General features: G+C 39.5%; 1 protein-coding gene across 3 annotated transcripts; it reads left to right on the top strand.

Moving 5' to 3' along the window:
* The first annotated feature begins 9,503 nt into the window (after positions 1–9,503).
* LOC112013002 (protein RIK) lies at positions 9,504–19,165 on the top strand. Of its 3 annotated transcripts, none has more exons than XM_024045382.2 (12): positions 9,505–9,682; positions 11,575–11,803; positions 13,121–13,219; positions 13,346–13,380; positions 13,476–13,551; positions 13,919–14,050; positions 14,141–14,218; positions 14,672–14,765; positions 14,838–14,955; positions 15,308–15,860; positions 18,124–18,340; positions 18,520–19,165. In XM_024045382.2, the coding sequence occupies exons 1-12, from the start codon at positions 9,621–9,623 to the stop codon at positions 18,639–18,641; spliced, it is 1,815 nt and encodes a 604-aa protein (XP_023901150.2). In that variant the 5' UTR covers positions 9,505–9,620; the 3' UTR covers positions 18,642–19,165. The 3 variants fall into 3 exon arrangements, with proteins under 3 accessions (XP_065633767.1, XP_023901150.2, XP_023901149.2); XM_024045381.2 differs by having other exon boundaries at positions 18,106–18,340; XM_065777695.1 differs by lacking the exon at positions 18,520–19,165 and having other exon boundaries at positions 9,504–9,682; positions 17,589–18,171.
* The last annotated feature ends 1,609 nt before the right edge of the window (positions 19,166–20,774 follow it).

The raw sequence follows: 20,774 nt of genomic DNA, 5'->3' as shown, positions 1-20,774 counted from the left end.
TTTGTTGTGGGCATCCTTTCAAGATTACCCACTCACCCATTGGTTGCCCCGACCACTGCCATCTGCTCAGAACATGTTTGCTGCACGACAAAATTCTCTTTTGTTTGTTCTTGCTGTATACCTCTACCTCCAGGTTCAAAGATCAGGATTGGGCTACCTCACTACCTAGCTCTATAGCATACATCAGATGGTCACAACCATTTATTACTTCTTTTGGGTAAGATACCATCCCAGCAGGATATATTCCCAAAAGAAGTTATGGCAAGAAACCAAATATAGACCCCCTTTTCCCCCCACCACCAAACCACGCCCTTTGAATCCTTTTGACCATGGGCCCACCTACCTTGTATTGGCTGGGTACAAGTTGGTGGGGCTCCGGCCTTTCTGTTTTTGTTTTCTTTCGTTCCCACGCCGTTCCTGCCGTAGCAAATTAGTTCTATTTCATCCTGCTGCATGTCTCTGTCTTATTTCTTCACATGTTTTCTGCTGTGTTTGTCATTTCCTTTAGCTTGGCTTTTCCTTCACGCGTTTCCTGCTGCTGACACTTCCTGCTGCTCCTTGTTTCTTTTTATCGTTCTTTTTCATATCAGTTTTCAGGCCTGTCTTTTTTATACAAAAGGATTTGGACCTTTGTGAGCCAAATAATGTTGACTGGATTAAAAGGGTACTTGGCCCAACTTATCTTCATCTGCCGAGGCCATTCTGCTAAAGAACTGTATTCTGCGGCAAGTCTGTATTCTGCTGAAGAACTATATTCTGCGGCAGATCTTTATTTTGCGACAATAAAGCCTTCTGCCGAAGAATAGGGACTTATGTCTTCATCTGCCGAAACCATTCTGTCAGAGAACTATATTCTGCGGTAAAGCTATATTCTACAGCAGATTTGTATTCTGTAGCAGATTTGTGTTTTGCTGTAGATTACTTTCACTTGCATTTCTTTCCTTAGAAATTTCTTGCTCTTCGGTCTTCTTGATGGATCTTTGGGCCTTGCTTCTCATTGGGCTTTCTTCCTCATGGGTCTTTGGGGACAGATTTGCAAAAATGGGCATTAACACACTTTTTCACCTATACAAATTTTCACAAAACAACAATAACGTTACTAAAAATCACTTACCAAATGGCTCATAGGGTTAGCCAAATAAAACAAAACAAAAGCTATGCAAAATAAAATCTGTGTGTCATCCCATGAAAAAAATAAATCTGTGTTTCATAAGAGACAAAAAGGGCATTTGGTCTAGTGGTATGATTCTCGCTTAGGGTGCAAGTGGTCCCGAGTTCAATTCTTGGGATGCCCCATTTTATTTTTCTTTTATGCTCTATCTGTCTACAATACACACTGTCACGACGCCAATCATTAGTCAAAAGAATGAGTTATTACGACACTAATCCCAATGGTCCTCTCTCATTTCCGAGTTGGCCCGCCTACATTTTATTTTATTTTTAAAATTTTAAGGATTGGCCTATATTGTATTTGTTCTGTGATTTGGTGTTAATTTTATTTAAATATTTTTGGGTGGGCTTTAACTCCATTTCTTGACCACAGAAAATGAGTATTTTTAAGACAATCAACTTGAGATAAACAATAAGGGTAGTATTTGAAATAATGACATGGTAATTTTGTGGGCTTTAACTCCATTTCTTGACCACAGAAAGTGAGTATTTTTAAGACAATCAACTTGAGGTAAACAATAAGGGCAGTATTTGAAATAATGATACAAATCTTATTTCAATGGCAATTTTCACTTAATAATGCTTTTTAAAAAAATATATTTTGTTAATTAAAAATGCTTTAAAAGTACTCGAGATATATATATTTTTTCTAAATGAAACTTAATCGATAAGATTCAAAAGATGTCATTTTCCAAAATAATTTTCTTTAAATAAAGCAAAATAACTTTCAAATATTTATATGTTGTTAAATATATGTATTTTTTATTATAAATATTAACAAAAATGGGCTTTTAAGTAATTCAACATATGAGAGTCCAAAATAAATTTTCTAAGTAAACTAATATAATTTTCAAACATTACAACTATGTCAAATATTTAAAAAAAAAAAAAAATTATGTAACAACAATTAATGGTGTGCATAACATCAAGATATTAACTATTTATATACAATTATTATTGATATAAAATTATATATATATATATATATATATTTGTGGGGCCTGAAAGTTTGATAGCCTCGGTCCATTTTGCACCCGGCCCAAAGCCCATGCCGAGGATGGAGAATTGCTCGAGGACGTTGTGTTGAGGCCTGGGCTGTAAGGACCACGTCGAGGATGACCCTGTCCTCGGCGGACTAAGGACAACACGAAGTTGGGGAACGAGCCCAGTACAGGTTGTCATCTCCATAATAAATGCGCTCACCTAATCCCCTGACAGCCCTAATGGAGATGTGACTCTTGGACAGGGTAACCTTGGCCACTACAAATCACATGATTACTGATAACACAGCTGATAGGACGGGTGGTCAGGAGTGAAGCGCACATATGATTAACAAGTGGAAGAAAGAGATGGTGAGAAGAGGGCTATATAAGGGGAACCAAACAGAACAGTAAAGGGGGGGGGCTGGAGAAAGGAGGATTCTCGGACGAATGCCGAGAAGGAGCCTTGGTGAATAATCTTAATGTGCCAACCTTCAATGAGTGAAGATCCGACTTTTGGGCGTTGTCCGTTTGTTAGGGCCTAGTCCTTGAACCCACTCTCTAAAAATTTATTATTTGGGCTTGTTGGGCTAGAAACCCATCCTTATTATGAGTCCAATCCCAATTGAGTCCTTACAATTGGCGCCGTCTGTGGGAATGACTAGGGCGTTAGCAGGCACAACAACTAGCGATTTCCACCATTGGGGGCTTGCGTAAGCTACCCCGAAGAAAAAAAAAAAAAAAACGAAGAAACAACTAACAAGAACGCTTTTGCACAAGATATGATCGTTGCAGGAAAGTAAGAAATTCAGAGAATAGGAGAAGGAAACAAACACAATAACATTTTATTAATCGAAAAGCAAATACAAAATACAAACAGAGACTCAGATAGGCGTGTTTTAAAGCTAAGGCTACAAACAAAGGCCCAGAGGGGCCTGTCCTAAAACTAACTTGAAGGAGGGGGGTCGAGGCAAGCTTGTTTTAAGGTTGCCAACAACCTCCGGGCCGGTGCAGATGGTGCCGGTGACAAGAGAGAAGCAGACGCATGGGCGCCTGGCGACCCCTCCTCATGATGTTCCCTTGATTCTCTCCCAGCCCCACTGCGGTTGGCCGTTGGAGACGGAAACACCCGGGCACCAAACATGACGTAATCTTACGCGCCTCTACCGGCTTGGATGTGCCCCGGGGAAGGGCGATATATACTTCAAGGACCTTCCTCCTGACCGCCATACACGACACTATCAGGATGACGCCTAATTTTTGCCGCGCCGGAAGTCTGACGTGGGTTGCGGCCACAACTGCTCTCAGCCGAGGAAGGAGGACCTTTGGCCTGTGTGTCCTCATTCCCACCCAAGGCCGCCCCATATCTCCAAATCCTTGTCATAATCCTGGCACGGTTATTGAAAGGGCCCGGGGAGTTGAAGGGATGTGTTTCTTGTTTTGTTAGAGGGTTCATGGAGAGTGAGAAGGACGTTTTCCCCCAGAAAGCCTTATATAGAGGATGGAGGTTGGTGGGAATTGATCCACACAGAGTTCAAAGAAAGGGTTATCAGCGGTATTAATTCTGACCAAATTCTAAGGAGACCGTAGACCATTGGATCTGCATTGATTCACGAGGATATTAATGAGAACGCGTCTCGCGCATCGAAATGTCAGGCGTGGAACGCGAATAGTCAAGGGACGCTTTGTGATTGAGGAGGACGAAAACTTGAGCTGAATGCGAGGTTACTGCCACGTGTGAGATCAGAAGTCCGAACCACCCTTGCCCAGGGCACCGCGAGGTTAAGGATCCGGCCCGAGGATGAACCACTTCCGATGAAGCACGGCCGAGGACGTCATCAAGCCAAAAGTAAGATTCTGAGAGCCAAGGACAAACTCCTTCATTCCATACAGAAGTGTTAGACAGAACCAAGGCCTTGCATGGTCCTCGGACCCAAGCCTATGGGAAAACTAACCACTCAACTATACCTGGGTACTAGACAGAACCAAGGTATTGCATGGTCCAAGGACTCAAGCTTATGGGAAAACTAGCTACTTACAGAAGAACAGAAGTGTTAGACAGAACCAAGGCCTTGCATGGTCCTCGGACCCAAGCCTATGGAAAAACTAACCACTCAACTATACCTGGGTACTAGACAGAACTAAGGTATTGCATGGTCCAAGGACTCAAGCCTATGGGAAAACTAGCTACTTAGAGAAGAAAAGAAGTATTAGACAGAACCAAGGCCTTGCATGGTCCTCGGACCCAATCCTATGGGAAAACTAACCACCCAAATATACTTGGGTACTAGACAGAACTAAGGTATTGCATGGTCCAAGGACTCAAACCTATGGGAAAACTAGCTACTTACAGAAGAACAGAAGTGTTAGACAGAACCAAGGTCTTGCATGGTCCTCGGACCCAAGCCTATGGGAAAACTAACCACTCAACTATACCTGGGTACTAGACAGAACCAAGGTATTGCATGGTCCAAGGACTCAAGCCTATGGGAAAACTAGCTACTTACAGAAGAATAGAAGTGTTAGACAGATCCAAGGCCTTGCATGGTCCTCAGACCCAAACCTATGGGAAAACTAACCACTCAACTATACCTGGGTACTAGACAGAACCAAGGTATTGCATGGTCCAAGGACTCAAACCTATGGAAAAACTAGCTACTTACAGAAGAACAGAAGTGTTAGATAAAGCCAAGGTCTTGCATGGTCCTCGGACCTAAGCCTATGGGAAAACTAACCACCCAAATATACCTGGGTACTAGACAGAACCAAGGTCTTGCATGGTCCTCGGACCCAAACCTATGGGAAAGCTAACTATTTGCGGAAGAACAAAAGCGTTAAATAGAACCGAGTTGTGGTACAGTCATCGGATTCAAGCTTGAGGGACAGCTGATTGCCTCATGAGACTAGGTCCAGAGCAGAACCAAGGTATTGAGCAAAACATTAAAGTGTAACAAGTAAAAGGAAGCATCAATAAAAAAAAATAAAAAAAAACTAAAGGCAAACTATTGAATATATATTTCAAATAGAAAGTATGTAGTTTCGTTACAATCTCGTCGAGGCAAAAAGCAAAATGAAATGGAAAAGAGAACAAATAAGAGTGTCCTATGCCATTAAAGCGGGGTGGTCTAACAAGATGGCTTACTCCCTCAACTCGGTAAGCAGTTTGTCTTGAGGAGCCTGTTAAAAGGCTTCGACTAACACCTAGGGGCCCTGACTCGGAGGGGTTACTTCAGAGGACCCTCCCACGGTAGGAGGAATCTAAGGGATAGTGAGGGTGGCTTGGAAGTCAGCAGGAAGCCTCACCACATCTTGGGGCACTTCTTGATCGTCGGTTCCAGCTCCCTCCAACACTCCATGGGGCTCAGCCTCCTTAAAAGGTCTATTAGCTGAAGATGTGTCCTCAGCAGCTTTGGTCTGACTTTCACTTGCTGCTGGTAATGCATACTTCTCCTCGGAAGTAATGGGGATAACCTCGCGAATTGCGAGGGGGTAATATACTCTCTCTGCCCTCCTAAGGTCAGACGAGGCATCAACCCCCGCTTGGTTGAGGGCTTCATTCTAGGTCTCAAAATAAAAATGCCTGCACACTTCAGGGACTTGAGCCTTGAAGGTAGCTTTAGTCTTAGCCACCCCCTGAGCGAAGGCCTCCTCTTCCGCCTGTTCTACAGAACGCTCAATGTCTATTCTCATAAACACAGCCTCGTCTTTGGCCCTCATGGCCTCGTCTCTGGCATACTTGGCAATACCCTTCGCCCCGACTACCTCGGCCAACTTTTTCTTCAGGTCAATGATGTCCTCTTTGGCAGCCCGTAGTTGGCCCTCGACATCCTGCAAGCGTTTTGTCTGATCCTCGGCCTGCTTCGTAGCCGCGGCTAGGTCAGAGGCCACACTATCTCTAGCCTTTGTCATCTCCTCCATATTTTCAATCGCCTTTTTGAGATCTGCCTCAGATCTCTTAAGGATACTTGCAACCTTCGAGAACTTGTCGCGCTCCTGCGCTAAAGCATTACTATGGCCGTCGACCTCTTCATTCAGCCTGAAAATAGCTTGGATAGCCTGCCAACCGAAATAAATACGCTGTAAAGGGGAGGGGTGGTGCTAAGCAATAAAGTTCAAACAAAACAAACAAGTACCAGAGGTCTTACCATGCCCAGGTATGTCTTGAGGTTGCAGGTAACTTCTGGCCCACTCATGCTCCCTAGCTCAGCCATGTCAGCAGGGAGAAGAAGGGATCTCTCTAGGGCATCAGCTACGCGAGCCCCCTCACCTCCTCGGGATTCCCGGATCGTAGCGTCATCCATCAAGGGTTCTCCGTGGAGCATGGCAGCAGGCAGCCAGGCTTGGGGCTCGGGCTGTTGAGCGATTTCTTTTCCTTGATGCTGACCACCAATCCTCAGTTGTTTAGAAGGTCGGCTTGCTTCATCCTCCCCTAGAGAAGAGTGGGATTTGCCCCTATCTACTGGGTCCTTGCCTTTAGAGGATCTCTTCCTTTATGGGTCGGAGGATTTAGGCTGAGAGTCTGAAATTGGAAGGATAGATGACGACCTGGTCTGTGCAGGTGAAGGCTTAGGTCCTGGGAGAGGGGGCTTGGGCTGTAACTCCCTTGGCACACTTCTCTTAGATTTGCCCTCAAGCAGGTCAAGAAGGCTGGTTGGGGGCTGCCTCTTGAAACCCATCTCAGTCTGGGTGCCAACCCTCGGGGGTTGAAGATCGGCCTCGGACAGGTGGGGATCCCCTGGGTCACCAGAGAGGTCCTCAGACTGGTTAGGTCGGCCAAATATACCGAATTCGTCTTCAAATGAGCTCAGTTCGACCACTTCTTCCCCCTTCTCTGAACTCCCTTCTTCGGCCTGTGCTGCTTGATGAGATGAGGAAGAACCTGCTAATGGGATGCCCTTCGGAATAGAAGTTCCTTCGAAAAATGAAAATCCGTCCTCTACCACGGTGATTTGCCTAAGCCGAGGATCTCGGGCCCTAATAATGTGCTTTGGGACCGGAAATAACTTCTGGGTCGGATTACATCCGAGGATCTTATGGGCAGCTCTAACCTGATTGTTGGTCTCGTTCAGAAAAAGCTCCGCCCTAAGAACGACTTCTAAGTCCTGCTTGTTGACCAGACGAAAATGACGAGCAAAGACGTGCAGATCTGAGAAAAGAGGAACAAAACTCCTATAATTAATCAAGCAAATGAGATATACGACAAAGAAAAAAGAAAAAAAGTTAGACCATCTTCCACCTCAAATGCCCTACCTGGCTTCCCTCTACCGTCTGGCAATGAAAACCGTCGTGCCACTCCCCTGACATTATGAGAAAATCTTGAGTCAAACCCTTACTAAAATCGGGGAGGCACTGGATAAGCCGAACCCTATCATCCCTCGTCTTCATGTAATATGACTTACCCTTCAGGTGCTGAAGATTGTAGCACCAATTCACATCATGGTGGGTTAACCTCAACCCCATTGTCTCATTTAGGATATCTACACACCCTAGTATCCTAAACATATTAACAGCGCACTGGGTAGGAGTTAGCTGAAAATGCCTAAGGTAATCTCTCATCACTGGCCTCATAGGGATTCTCATGCCTCCCTCTACGAAAGCTACTATGGGAATCACAACTTCGCCCTCATTCCTTTTAGCGTACCACTCTCCTTCTTCGCAATACCTCAAGTCGACATTACGGGGTATCCCGTAATCAACCATGAATTTCTCTATCATCTCTTCAGACTCAACTAATTTCTTAAATTTACCCATCTCTAGCAACGACTTAAAGACCCAAAAAAGAGAGAACCAAAGGGGAAAAAGGAAGTAGAGAGAGGTTTGTGCTACAGAGAGAAGGAGACTTACAGAAGTAAGGAGATTCTCCTCGGACAGGCTCTTAATGCCAAAAAGAGGCACTGGTCAGTGTGGAGATTGGACTAGATTCAGAGTGTGCGCGTCGAAACTTTTAAATGCACAAATAAGGAGACCAAGCGGTTCAAATGAGTATTTATACTCTCAGTCAAAATTAATCAGGCAGAACTTCCCGCCCATAAAGGCAAAAAATCCCCACCAATTGATTGCCATCACACCGCTGGACGTGGGGAACATGGAGCCGCAAAAAATTTAATGTGAACGCGCGCCGAATATCGTGGCGCCAGAAACGTCCATTGGGCAAGCGAAAAGACTCCAATGCTGACATCAACCGATGTGGAATGAATCATGAAATAGGCCCAGGGATATCAAAACCCTCCTCCCCGTCCGAGGATGCGGGTAACAAGGTTTTGAGGGGCTATTGTGGGGCCTGAAAGTCTGATAGCCTCGGTCCATTTTGCACTCGGCCCAAGGCCCATATCAAGGATGGAGAATTGCCCGAGGATGTTGTGTTGAGGCCTAGGCTGTAAGGACCACGCCGAGGATGACCCTGTCCTCGACAGACCGAGGACAACACGAAGTTGGGGAACGAGCCTAGTACAGGTTGTCATCTCCACAATAAATGCGCTTACCTAATCCCCTGACCGCCTTAATGGAGATGTGACTCTTGGACAGGGTAACCTTGGCCACTACAAATAACATGATTACTGATAACACAGCTGATGGGACGGGTGGTCAGGAGTGAAGCGCACGGATGATCAACAAGTGGAAGAAAGAGATGGTGAGAAGAGAGCTATATAAGGAGAACCAAACAGAACAGTAAAGGGGGGGGGGGCTGGAGAAAGGAGGATCCTCGGACGAATGCCGAGAAGGAGCCTTGGTGAATAATCTTAATGTGCCAACCTTCAATAAGTGAAGATCCGACTTTTGGGCGTTGTCCGTTTGTTAGGGCCTAGTCCTTGAACACACTCTCCAAAAATTTATTATTTGGGCTCGTTGGGCTAGAAACTCATCCTTATTCTGGGTCTAATCCCAATTGAGTCCTTACAATATTATTAGATATGAATTTTAAAAATACAACCGTTGGATTGTATGTTCTTTTATATACTTCATGGTTGCAAAATTTCAATAAAATCAAAGATAAGTAATTATGTAATCAATCAAATGTTTAAATTCTAAGTTTTTTGTAATCTAAAATTATAAATAAAAAATAATTTTGTTGATTGAATAATAAATAAAATTTTATTTAAACAAAATTTGATATGCATATTAAAATGTAAGAACAAACTCATAAATTTGTAAAATTCACATCCACACAAATAAGTTTGAAAAGTTTATTTTCAAATGGATTTGCAGAAACCTTTGTGTTTATTTAAAAAAAAAATATATATATATATATATATATTCACACGCGCGAGCATAGTGTAAAATTCCGTGACTCCTATACGTGGCGCTAATTCATTGGCTACCAAAACTTCTTAGAAAAAGAAAAAAAATCAGCAGTCACCACCACCGCCTAAGTTCAACCACCGCAGCGAAACCCCCCATTCGCATTCCCAATTCTCCCCATCGCCGATTCACGCAAAAACAAAAGAAAAACTAACCAAAAAAAAAAAAAAAATGACAGAGGAGAGTGGCGCTAAGGTTTCTTCATCCGAGGATGTCTCACAAACAAGGCAAAGGTTTTGGTTTCTGTACTCTTGAATTCAATAATTTATTCTTTAAATTTTGTTCGATATTATTTATTCTCGTACTCATTGTTTTATAGTTTGGGTTCTCTTTGTTTTGGAGGGAGATAGGTTTTTTTCTTTTTAGGGATTTAGGATTTTACGTTTATGTATGAAATTGTTGGTTTTTTTTTTTTTTTTTTTTTTTGAATGAGGGATATCTGGGTTTCGTTGGTTTTTGGATTTACAATGGAATGTGATTATGAAATACCTAAGAAAATTACATTTTTTATGGCATAATTTGAGGGCATATTATGGTTTTCTTGCTTAAGACTATGGTTATTAGTTTGCAATTGAGGCTAATAATAGTTTTATAATAAACTGTGTGTTTTGTTTAATTCTGCTTAAGAGGAAAAGGAAGTTGTTGAATTGAATGTTTCAAATTCACATGATTATCTACAAATTGTTTTGGTTTGCTTCATACTTTTGAAATCGGTTTTGATGCTGGACTAAATCCTTAATGGGCTCGGAAACCGATTTTGATGTAGGTTTTTTTTTTTTTTTAAAGGAATTCAACACTAAATTAGTGTTTTTGATGAGACCTTGAAGGGTCCTTGAATAGGGTTTGATGTTTAAAGGTTTAGGTAGAGTAAGTAACAAGAAGATTGGACCTTGAATGAGTTTGATGGTTGTTTTTTTTGTTAAAACAATGAATAGAACAAGAAACACAGAAAGATAAGCTCTAGGCAATCCCAGTAGGTTTCCCAAGCAATCACACTTAGGAAGGAGAAGGCAATCACACCCACTAGAATTTTATTAAATTCATTTTTCCACTTCTTTTAATGAATGCATAAAAGACTCCTATATACACTAATTGCCACTACTACTCCTAGAAGGATTAGGACTCTGAATTAACCTTTTCCTTAGAAAGACAGCCCTAATAATAAAGAAAAGTAATTGAGAACTGTTAGAATATTGGTTAAATTCATAATTTCTTAACAACTTGAGCTTTTGGGACAAGTGGTAATTTATCATGGCATCAAAACATGTGGCCTTGAGTTTGAACCCTTTCTCCACTCTACCTCCCATTTAAAAAGTGAAAAATCTCATGTGTTGGGCACTATCTATTAGGGTGGAGTTTGGACCCACGCATGAGGGAGAATCTTAGAATAATGGTTAAATGATTAAATTCATAATTTTCAAATATGAGCTATACTCAACTGTACTTCCTCCTCCCATAATAATGGGATAGAGGGCGAGGGCGTTGGTTCAAGGCCCATTGGTTGCGTGTAGAACTTATTTTCTGAAAAAAAAAAAAAAAAAAAAAAAGCCTTTCCTAATAACTTAAGTTTTTGAAACAAGTGGTATTTTATCAAGAACTTTTATACCAAATACCAAATGGACCTAAAACATAAAATGAGACTCATGGGTCTAGTAAAACCTGTCACAGTCCATTTTAGAAAATCTAGAAATTAACAAACTACTTTTATTTTGGTAAAACTTTATTAAAACAACAAATACTTAATAATAAAATAGCCCATGGTGGCTGCCAAGAAGGCCCCACAGTCGAAGCTAGACCAAAATTCTTGAATTTTTGGTATTTAATCCTGATTTTCCTCGAGGTCCTTACCATCTGCATGAGCTTTGAGATTGAAAATTCAGATATGGAAAGATGTACATAAATTCTATCGTTTTAAAGCATATTAATCATGAAAGTCTAGATATGATTCACGTTTTTTTACCATACAGATGCTACTGTTATTACCTTATGGCTCTGTCTCAAATCAATTTAAATGTAGATTTTATTTTGGCTAGATTCCTATTCCGTTTAGTGGAATCGATATTTGTACTTTGCCAGTTCCTAGTTATGATATTTTGCAATATTTAACTTTTAGTGAGTGTTGCAGGAAGAAGAGAAAATGGGATCAACCTGCAGAGTCTTTTGTTTCAGCTGGTGTAGCGTTATCTGGGGTCCTACCACTTGGCAACATAGCCCTTGGTGGGATTGCACTTCCTGGTGTAACTCCAGTCTCCAGTGCCCTTTTAATGAATCCACTTGTGGCTAGCTGTGCAACCATACCCCAGGCGTTTCAGGCATCATCTATACAGCAACACACTGCCACCATTGTCCCTAAAGTAAGTCAATTGAGATACCTTATCTGGGTTTGTTTTGATTTCTGATGGCTTCAGCAGGTTTATGTTGGTTGAACTTTGCTGCAGTATTTGTCATTGTGGTATACTTTACAATTGGAGTCATATTCTAGCTTCAACCAAACTGTATTTGGGAAACAATTTTGTTTTCTCTTCTGGAGACAAACTCAAATTACACACACCCACATATATTTTATATATACTATTTTTTAATATCAAATATGTGGGGTGCAGCTGTGGATGTATGCATTCTCATTGAAAGTCTATGTATGTATATATATGCTTTAATAACAGGAAGTGATTTGCCATGCCAAATGCATGCTGACTTTATTTTGGTTTGGTAATAAACAAAAGTGATGATTTATATAAGAACATTTTGAAATCATCACTTTTGGTAATTTTAGGATATTATTTTTATTTTTTAAATTCAAGTCGCTCTGATTTCCCATAAAATATAACTGAAGGGTTATGCACAATATTGTGTAAGACAGAATGATGTGTTGGTGCCATTTGTCAAATTTGGAGACCATTTATTCATGTTTTCTACATCTATTTCAATTTTCCTTTTGTTTGTACGATGTTTAATATGATTTGTCACTTGGGATTTTTCTGTGTTAGTTTGAATATATTTTATTTTCTGTTTTCTGTCACAACTTACTGCCCAACTTTCAGATGTATTCAAGTCCTTCAATAAAAATGTTGTCTTTTGTTGCAGAATATGTTGTTTGACAGTTTTAGTTCCATTAGTTTGTTTTATCAGCGGGGCTGAAGTATCTTTACTTCACTTGAAACTCTGCTTCCTTAGATCTTTGTTTGATTGGTTGAGGAATATTGAGGATGTTTGTTGTTCTCCTCCTTTAGAGTTGTTTGGATTTTGTAATTGTAGGTCTTAATTTGTTGCACTGCCTTGTACCTGGGCTTTGTCCTCTTTATTTTTAATAAAATATTATATATAAAAAAATTAGTTTCATATCAGCGAGGATAAATATAGTGTTGGATCTGTTAGAAGAATGCTATGCATGCACTGTGCACATAAAAGAATGGAATATTATGGTGTAGCTGGTTGAAAATGACGATTCCATGTAAGGGACATACAAATAATATATTGGCCACGTGAATAATTAATTCCTGTTACATGTACTGCCACTGGTCTGTAATTATGATTGTAAATGTTGAACTATAGTTTACTGAAGATTTCTATTCATTATTGTTTCTTTTATTTTTCTTCCTTAGTCATCTGTTGTTTATTTTGAATGTTCATTTGTTACTCATTTCTCCTTTGGTCTGTACAAATGAAAATAGCTAAAGATTCAAGATGAGTTAATAGCCCGAGAAATTGTAATAAATGATGCTGAGTCTTCTGTTCGTTACAAGCTCACAAAACGGCAGACGCAGGAGGAGGTGAATCTGAATTTTCAAGTTTACATGACTGGCTAATTTGTTTATTATTTTTTTTAATTTAGTTGAACACTTTTTAAAAAAAAAATTTATTTTTCTATGGGGTTGACCAACTTAGCTTACTTGCAGATTCAAAAGTGCACAGGTGCCGTGGTTATAACTAGGTTTGTAGTTCTTCAAAGGCATTTCTGTGGGAGCCTCTTCAATGGGGTATTTTGGCCATCATGAATGTAATGCATAATCTGATTTCCTGTTTCAGGGGTAAGTACCGTCCACCAAATGCACCGCCTGATGGGGAAAAGCCATTATATCTTCATATCTCTGCGGGAGCTCATGTAAGTGTGATTTATGCTGTGCACAATTATGTAAGAATAGTTGGTTCGTTTTGATGTATCTGTTTGAATACTTATAACATGCACAGATGGTTAAATGAACTGTTGATGGTTCTACAGAAAAACATGGCTAGTGTAGATTTCAAAAGAAGAAATTTGATCTACAATAAATGTTTTACATAATACAGGAACCATATAACTTAAATACTTAATAAATTGAAACTGAAATAAACCAGAATATTTGTCCCATTGGTTATTTTCTCATGAGCCAGTTTAACTTACTGCTCCTTTGTATAAACCTTCGTATACGAGCCATATGGATAAAGATAAATGCCTTTGGTTTCCTTGTATTACCTGATTGCCTCTGCAGTTAAAAGACACAGCTGAACGGATACTAGCGGTTGATCGTGCTGCTGCCATGGTTGAAGAAATGCTGAAGCAAGGTCAGAGTTTGCAGCCAGCTTCTTCCACTTTTCATCTGGCTATAAGCAATGGAGTGAAGGTAGGGATGTGCTGCATTGCAAGCATTTTTGTGTTAAGGTTTAATGAGGATTACAACACATGAATTTTCTAATTGAGTATGGTTACTCAGGCACTGAGCACAAGTGTGTTTTTGGGCTTTGAACCAGACCCATCATTGAACATTGCTTCTCGTATATGTGGACCAAATGTAAGATATTGTTTTCTTTCCCATCTCCCCTCCCTTTTGCTTTGTTTTCTTTTGTTTTTTCCTCTGATAACTTAACCATGGCAATATAGTCCTCTATGGTTAATTTGTGTGTGTGTGCGTGCGCCTGAGCGCCTCTCTTTGTGCATAAGTCAGTTCCTTTCTCTCCTAAAATTTTTATAGAGAACTGTTTTTGAGGTTTAATTTAAACTTAGCACATTGCTTTTGTGTAATATTATGTTCTGATCCAATTTATTCTTTCCTGATTAATTTTCCTAATTTTTTATTTTGTTTTTACATTTCTGGTAAATGTTCTCTTTTGTTTTGTAATTTTGAACTTTGTCTTACACATTGATGAGGATGAGGGATTCTAATGTTTTAGCTTTCTCTGACATCTCCATACAATTGGGAGAGACTGTTTTTTGTGCTGGTGGCTGTTCGGTTTTGTACATGCAGGACCAGTATATAAATCACATTATGAATGAAACAGGAGCAACTGTCTTACTAAGAGGACGTGGTTCGGGAAACATTGAAAGCTCACATGGAGAAGGTACAATCTTGTTGTATGAAATATGATCTTTCTACAGGCCTTTTGATTTTCTCACTCTTATAATGCTTGCAGAAGGACAGCAACCACTGCATTTAGTTTTGTCAAGCAATAATCCAAAAAGTCTTGAAGATGCTAAGCGTTTGGCTGAAAATTTGTTAGATACAATTAGTGTAGAGTGTGGTGCTTCCAGGTAATTGAATTAAGCTAGATGTAAATTATTCTATGCATTGTATGGGTTTAGTAGGTACGGGGTTATACAGTTCCTTCCTTTTTCTTTATCACCATCTTCTATGCTGTTGTATTTTATTGTGTTGTGTAGAAACTTCTATGTTAAATATGTTACTAATGCAAACCATTTGTTTCACCTGCTCTTAAGTTTTTAACTTTAGTTTTTGTACGGTAATCTAAAGAGTTCAGCATTGCATCAGTTGTGCTCTTTGCATGAATATCTAATTCTTTCAAACAGTTCTTGATAACACCATTTGTTTGCACTGTAGTTTGTTATTTCTATTGGAAAATAACCTGTGGTTCCAACTCTTTAGGGTTTCATCATGTAAGGTTTATAGTGCTGTTCCACCCACACAGCAGGTTTATAGTGCCGTTCCTCCTCCACAGCAGTTATTGGCTGGAGTTCAGAGTTCCGGGAATGAACTAAAAGTAAATACAAGTTCTACTCCTGGTTTGACATCTGCAACTATGGGCTCTACACCATCACCCCTGGTTTCCTCAGTTGGAGTCCCTGGGATCCCTCCTGGTTTTCCTCAAGGACTAGTATCGCAATCTGGAGGATATTTGAACAATGTGCAGTCTCAAGGAAATGTAATTGGCTATCCCCAGCCTTTAGTATCTAGTGGAACAAGCTACAATGGATATGGTGGGATATATCCTCAAGCCACACCGTTACAACAAGTTGCCTTGGCCCTTAGGCAGTTGCCTTCTCCTGTCACCTCTACAATTGCTCCTACAACTTCAGTACAAAGCAAAGAATCAAAGTTGAGTGGTATCTCAGATCCTGAGACAGAGAAACGGCCTCCACAGAAGCGGAAGTTTCAGGAACTACCAACTGGCTCAAAGTTCCCAGCAAAAACCTATCAGGTATTGGTGCAGAATCCCAGCTAGATTTTTCCAAATATGGCTGAGGAATAATCTTACAAATCTTATATGGATTTTGATCACCTTAAATGGGAAAGTAAAAGAAGCTAAAATAAAGGACATTCCTTGGGTGAATCTAAGTTTATAGATTTCTTTGTTAATAAACTTTGGCTGTGAATTTAGTGAATGTAACAAAATGAGCAAATAAGGTTATAAAATATATTGCGAAGTCCACAATCTTGGCTTTCCAGATTTTGGGAAGAAATCATTTTATGAAAGCTTTTGCGGCTTTCTTAAGGTAATAACGGGAGGTTTGCAATTGGTTGCCTGAAATACTGTCTGTTAAATTTTAAGATTGTTTTGTTTCTTGCTTTAAAGTGTAGTACCAGAATAGTGTAGACAGTTAAGTTAGATTTCTATTGTGTAGATTTGATAAATGACATTGGGAGGACATGTTGAGAGGTAATAAACCCAGGATAAGATTTGGGAACATTATACTTGGTTCGGAGTTTCTTTCTCATCATTTTAGTCCTTTGCTTGAATGGAATACCACACTATTGTAGATAGTGTGGTATTGTACAACAGTCTACCTATAAAAAAAAAACTATTGTACAAAGTACAAACAATGTGCTGGACAAACTCATCTTCCTGGCCCATTTTGGGATGGTGTTGCTTGCAGGCATACACTATCTCTGGGCACATGATGGCTGAACTACCTGGCCTTTACATCAGCTGCTTGTATGCCAAGGATTGAAATGAAATGAATATTGGCTCTTTTTTGTTTTGTTTATTGCTTGGTTGAGCTATGGTGAGTTTCATGCCTATTCTAGCTTCCTTAACCCTGAGCAAGTTAGGCTTGGTTGTATTGCGAATAGCTCTGGGTGGACTCAAATGGGTGACACTATCATTAACCATGAATCTATACGTTAAAGTTGTGTTGTGTATGCATATTTTATTTTACTTTGTGTGTGTGTGTTGTTTGTTTTTTTTTTTTGGGGGGGGGGGGGGGGGGAGGGGGGGGGGGGATGTGTTGTGTGCACGTGCATGCACCTATTCCTTTTGTCCTGCATCACTTCTGTACAATATATAATTCTAACTGGGCTTCAAACAACAAACATCAGCTTGAGTGTTATTTGGACTTGTCAGCTTGCTTGTTGTATGTGATTGATTTCAAAAGAGCTGAGGGTGATGAGTTTATCGGTAGCTTGGTTCTTGCTACCTCTATTAGAGCTGAGGCTGTGCATTGTAAGCTTCCTATAGTCTTGGTAGGGATGTTGGAGCAAGTCTATTTTTACCTTTGTGTGAATTGTATGAACCCTTCCTGAGTTGTTTTTCCACTCATTTATGAAGTCTTTGTAGCTTGATGTTCAGGAGGGAAAATGTTTGGCTCCAACCGGCAATAGAAAGATGACTTGTGTCACTTGGTTGGGTTAAGTGAGTCATGTATTGCATATGACAAGGAAAAATGCCATCCTCCTATTGGTGGTTGGAGCCCAAGGCTCCAAACATGTGTGGAGCCAAACTTTATCCGTTTTGGAGTTTTTTTTTACAAAAGGTTTCATTGATGTATTTGTTTATTAGAATGTGGTTGTGTTTTCTTCGGTATCAACGTGATTGTTTACTTCAATAAGTTCTCCTGCTACAGTGTTCTTATGTGTGTAATAATTTTTCATTCTCATTGCTATAAGGCTGTCTGCTGTCTTTTGCTGACTTCAGTGCTTAATATTTCAGGTATTTTCTCTGACCTTCTATGAAGCTAACAGGCAGATTCTGGACCTCTCTATTGGGTCGTTGGTTTGTATGTTCACAGGGTTTTCAATTATGGAGGTGCCATGGCTAGGGTGCTTATGGCTTCATAGCTTTTGATCAGGGGCCAATTCTAGATTTATGCTGATTGGTTTTATGTGCCTTTTTGCTGAATTGTGTTAAAACACAAGTCCCTCTTTTTGTGTGTGTGCGCGCGTGCATGCGCGCTTGCCATTGGGCCAATGTCGGCTTCTTTAATGGGCGCCATCATCAATATTATGGACTGCCAAACTACTTCTTGAGAAGAAGTTCAGCAACCACCCAAGATAGCTTTGATTTTGACCTCATTAACATTTAGTGGTTGCAGCACAGAATTTTTTATACAAAATATTCTGTGTTGCAGTTCTGAAATTTTCTGTGATTTATTTGAGATTATTGTATATAACCATTATTTTGTTATTGAGGAATTAGGTTTGGATTGTCTTTTTCTAACTCACTGCAGGATTTGGAATTTTTAAAGCCAGCTGAACCATCTGCAGATTCAAGTGTGAGAAATGTTTCAACTATGCCGGCTCCAAAGAAGTTGGTCCAGGCAGCATCCAATGGAATGCCAATACCCCAACCAAGAAGCATGCCTCCACCACCTCCTCCGCCAAAGTTTACTTCATCAACACCTTCTGTTAAACGGCATGACAAGAACAATATTCTGAACAAAACAAAGCCCGATTCTGTTCCTGGTAGTAATAAAACTTAATCTGCTTTGTTTTTAGTTACACGTTGAATAATGATATAATGTTGATGGGATTATTGTTTCTTGTACTAGAGGCAGGGACATTCCTTGTTTTCTTCTGTTTGCAAACCCTGCTTGTTGATTTTATTTTTATTTTACAATGTATCTACAACTGTGTCATTTCAGATACTTTGGTTGGGTTGATGGAATATGGGGAGGAGGATGACGACCCTGAGGAAAACTATGAAGAACCACTTAGTGGCAACTCCAGTGCAGTAGCAGCTCGAAAGCCCTTCTGGGCCTTATAGGTTATAGGTCGTGTAAATTGGTTGATTGTTGGCAATGAGAAGGAATAATATGCTAGGCTGGTATACCAGTTACTTGCCGTTTTGAGTTTATATGCAGAGCATGGTTTAGATTTTCCGGAGTGGCCTGGTCTGAGGTGCAAGGACGTTCAGATGCAGTGCTGCTTGTTGAGTAGCAATTTGGATCTGTAGATATGTTGCTTATGCAATTCATTGGCGGCTGGGCAGGCAATGGGAAGACCTATGGTATATTATTCACAAATTGAGTATAGGTGTACATTAATGGTATTCCTTTGTTGATAGGAATAGTTTTAATTAATTGGTCATCTCGCATGAATGATAAATTCCCCCTCCTCCCCCCCTACCCCTCATTTTTCCCCTCCATATTCCTCTGTAACTCTTTGAAGCAGATATTTGAGTAGCAACTGATATTGATGAATCAGGAAGTAATCTGCTCCTTTGTATTTGCAAAATGAGTGGTGAAAAAGTAGAGAGGACTCTTGGTTGAGTTCTTGGGCTTGGCATAATTTGCAAAATGTTCGATCTGTATTGAAAGCAAATTCTTTTCCTTAAGGTTAATCCTTACAGGCCCAAAAAAAGAAAAATGAAAACAGAATCCCACATTTGTTTTGGACTTTCGTGGAAAGCATTTATTGGAAAATGTTTGTCTTGCATTTTGATGGAAAATAAATGAATTTTCCTGGTCAAATGAGGGGCACACAGCATGTGAACATGACGACATAGAATACCTCTTATTTCTAACAGCAGTGGACCACATTGTCCACGTTGCAAGTTGTAGCTCCAAATGCAATGAATCTATAATAAAATATATGATGATGACATTTGCACCAAAAGCATCCTTTTACTAGGACCTGAAGAAAATTCAAGTTGCACATGTTCAAGTCTCTTTCGGACTAGACTAGCCAAGTTCGTTAAGTCTTGAGAGTGATGGCCCAACAAACTCTGCTTGACCATTTATGCCTTAAGAGAGGTTTTTTTTTTTTATTTTTTATTTTTTTATTTTTTTAAATAAGATATGTTGTATTCAATATCCATTTTCCAATTCCATAGTTCACATTAATTTCTAACTGCATTTTTCATCTATCTACCGCACTATATTCAACATTAAAGTTTCTTTATTACAGATTATCAAAGTCCCTGCCTGGCGTCTGCCATGAATCACTCACCTTTTTGGCATGTATTTAATGGATTTAATTTAATAAAAAAAAATTCAGAAAAAAGTACAGATTTAAATTCTGTTGGACCTCTACCAAAAGTAAATGAAAATGAAATTCATAGGGGCGAACCCTAAGAGAAAAAAAGGTCTTGTTCTTCTCCAAAGACCATCAACCTCAGGCAAGGGTCATGCTTATTGCTCTATGAGATCAGCATTTGTACTTTTTTTATTATTTTTTTTTATAGGCTGCATAAATCTTATCTTCCAGCCCCAAAAAAATATCTTTTGGCAGCTCAATCTTCACGGTAATAATTATGTCAATTTTGCCTACAAATCTCTTCACGGGCCCCTTTTTTTAGTTTTTTTTAATAGAGATTATAGCTTGCTGTTAATCCTATAACTCAAACTCTTCCTCCTAAAACCTTAAGCATTTTGTGCATGAGGAAGTGCAAATTTAGCTATAAGACTCTTGACTCATCATTTGTACTTAAGTTGGTACATTTGATGTAAATTTCATAACATTTTAATCATAAAAAAAATAATTTCATAAAACACTTTTCATAGATTATGGAGCGGCAAATTATGATTAGTACAATGTTACTTTCATTAAAATCACCATTTATATTATTTTATTGTATGCCAATTATAAGATCGAATTGTTTCCCACCAGAAGATCATAAGGATAGTTCTAATAAAGATGTGCATCCTTCTAGGGATTTTTTTTTTCTTCTAGGAAAGTCAAGCGCATCCCGTAAAGGGAATTGGACGGTCGAATCTGAGCTGATTTCTTTAAGTTAGAGATGAAGGTGCCACTAGACCAAGAGATCTTTGGTGCGTCTTCAAGGTTTTTTTTTTTTTTTTTTTTTTTTTAATTTTATTTTTTAATTTTATTATTATTATTATTATTTTTAAATTTTAGTCATGAATTAGGCATATCAAGCAAGTAAGAAATTAAACTA

The sequence above is a fragment of the Quercus suber genome, unplaced genomic scaffold, assembly GCF_002906115.3.
Source record: "Quercus suber isolate HL8 unplaced genomic scaffold, Cork oak 2.0 scaffold_161, whole genome shotgun sequence".
Lineage (NCBI taxonomy): Eukaryota > Viridiplantae > Streptophyta > Magnoliopsida > Fagales > Fagaceae > Quercus > Quercus suber.
The sequence above is the reverse complement of the archived record's forward strand: the minus strand, read 5'-3'. Positions and strand labels throughout refer to the sequence as shown.

Excerpts from the sequence above, each read along its gene's own strand:
- LOC112013002 (XM_024045381.2), top strand. The coding sequence starts at position 9,621 with ATGACAGAGGAGAGTGGCGCTAAGGTTTCTTCATCCGAGGATGTCTCA. Across the intron at positions 13,220-13,345 it reads AACGGCAGACGCAGGAGGAG|ATTCAAAAGTGCACAGGTGC; the intron begins GTGAATCTGAAT and ends GCTTACTTGCAG. Across the intron at positions 15,861-18,105 it reads TCCCAGCAAAAACCTATCAG|GATTTGGAATTTTTAAAGCC; the intron begins GTATTGGTGCAG and ends AACTCACTGCAG.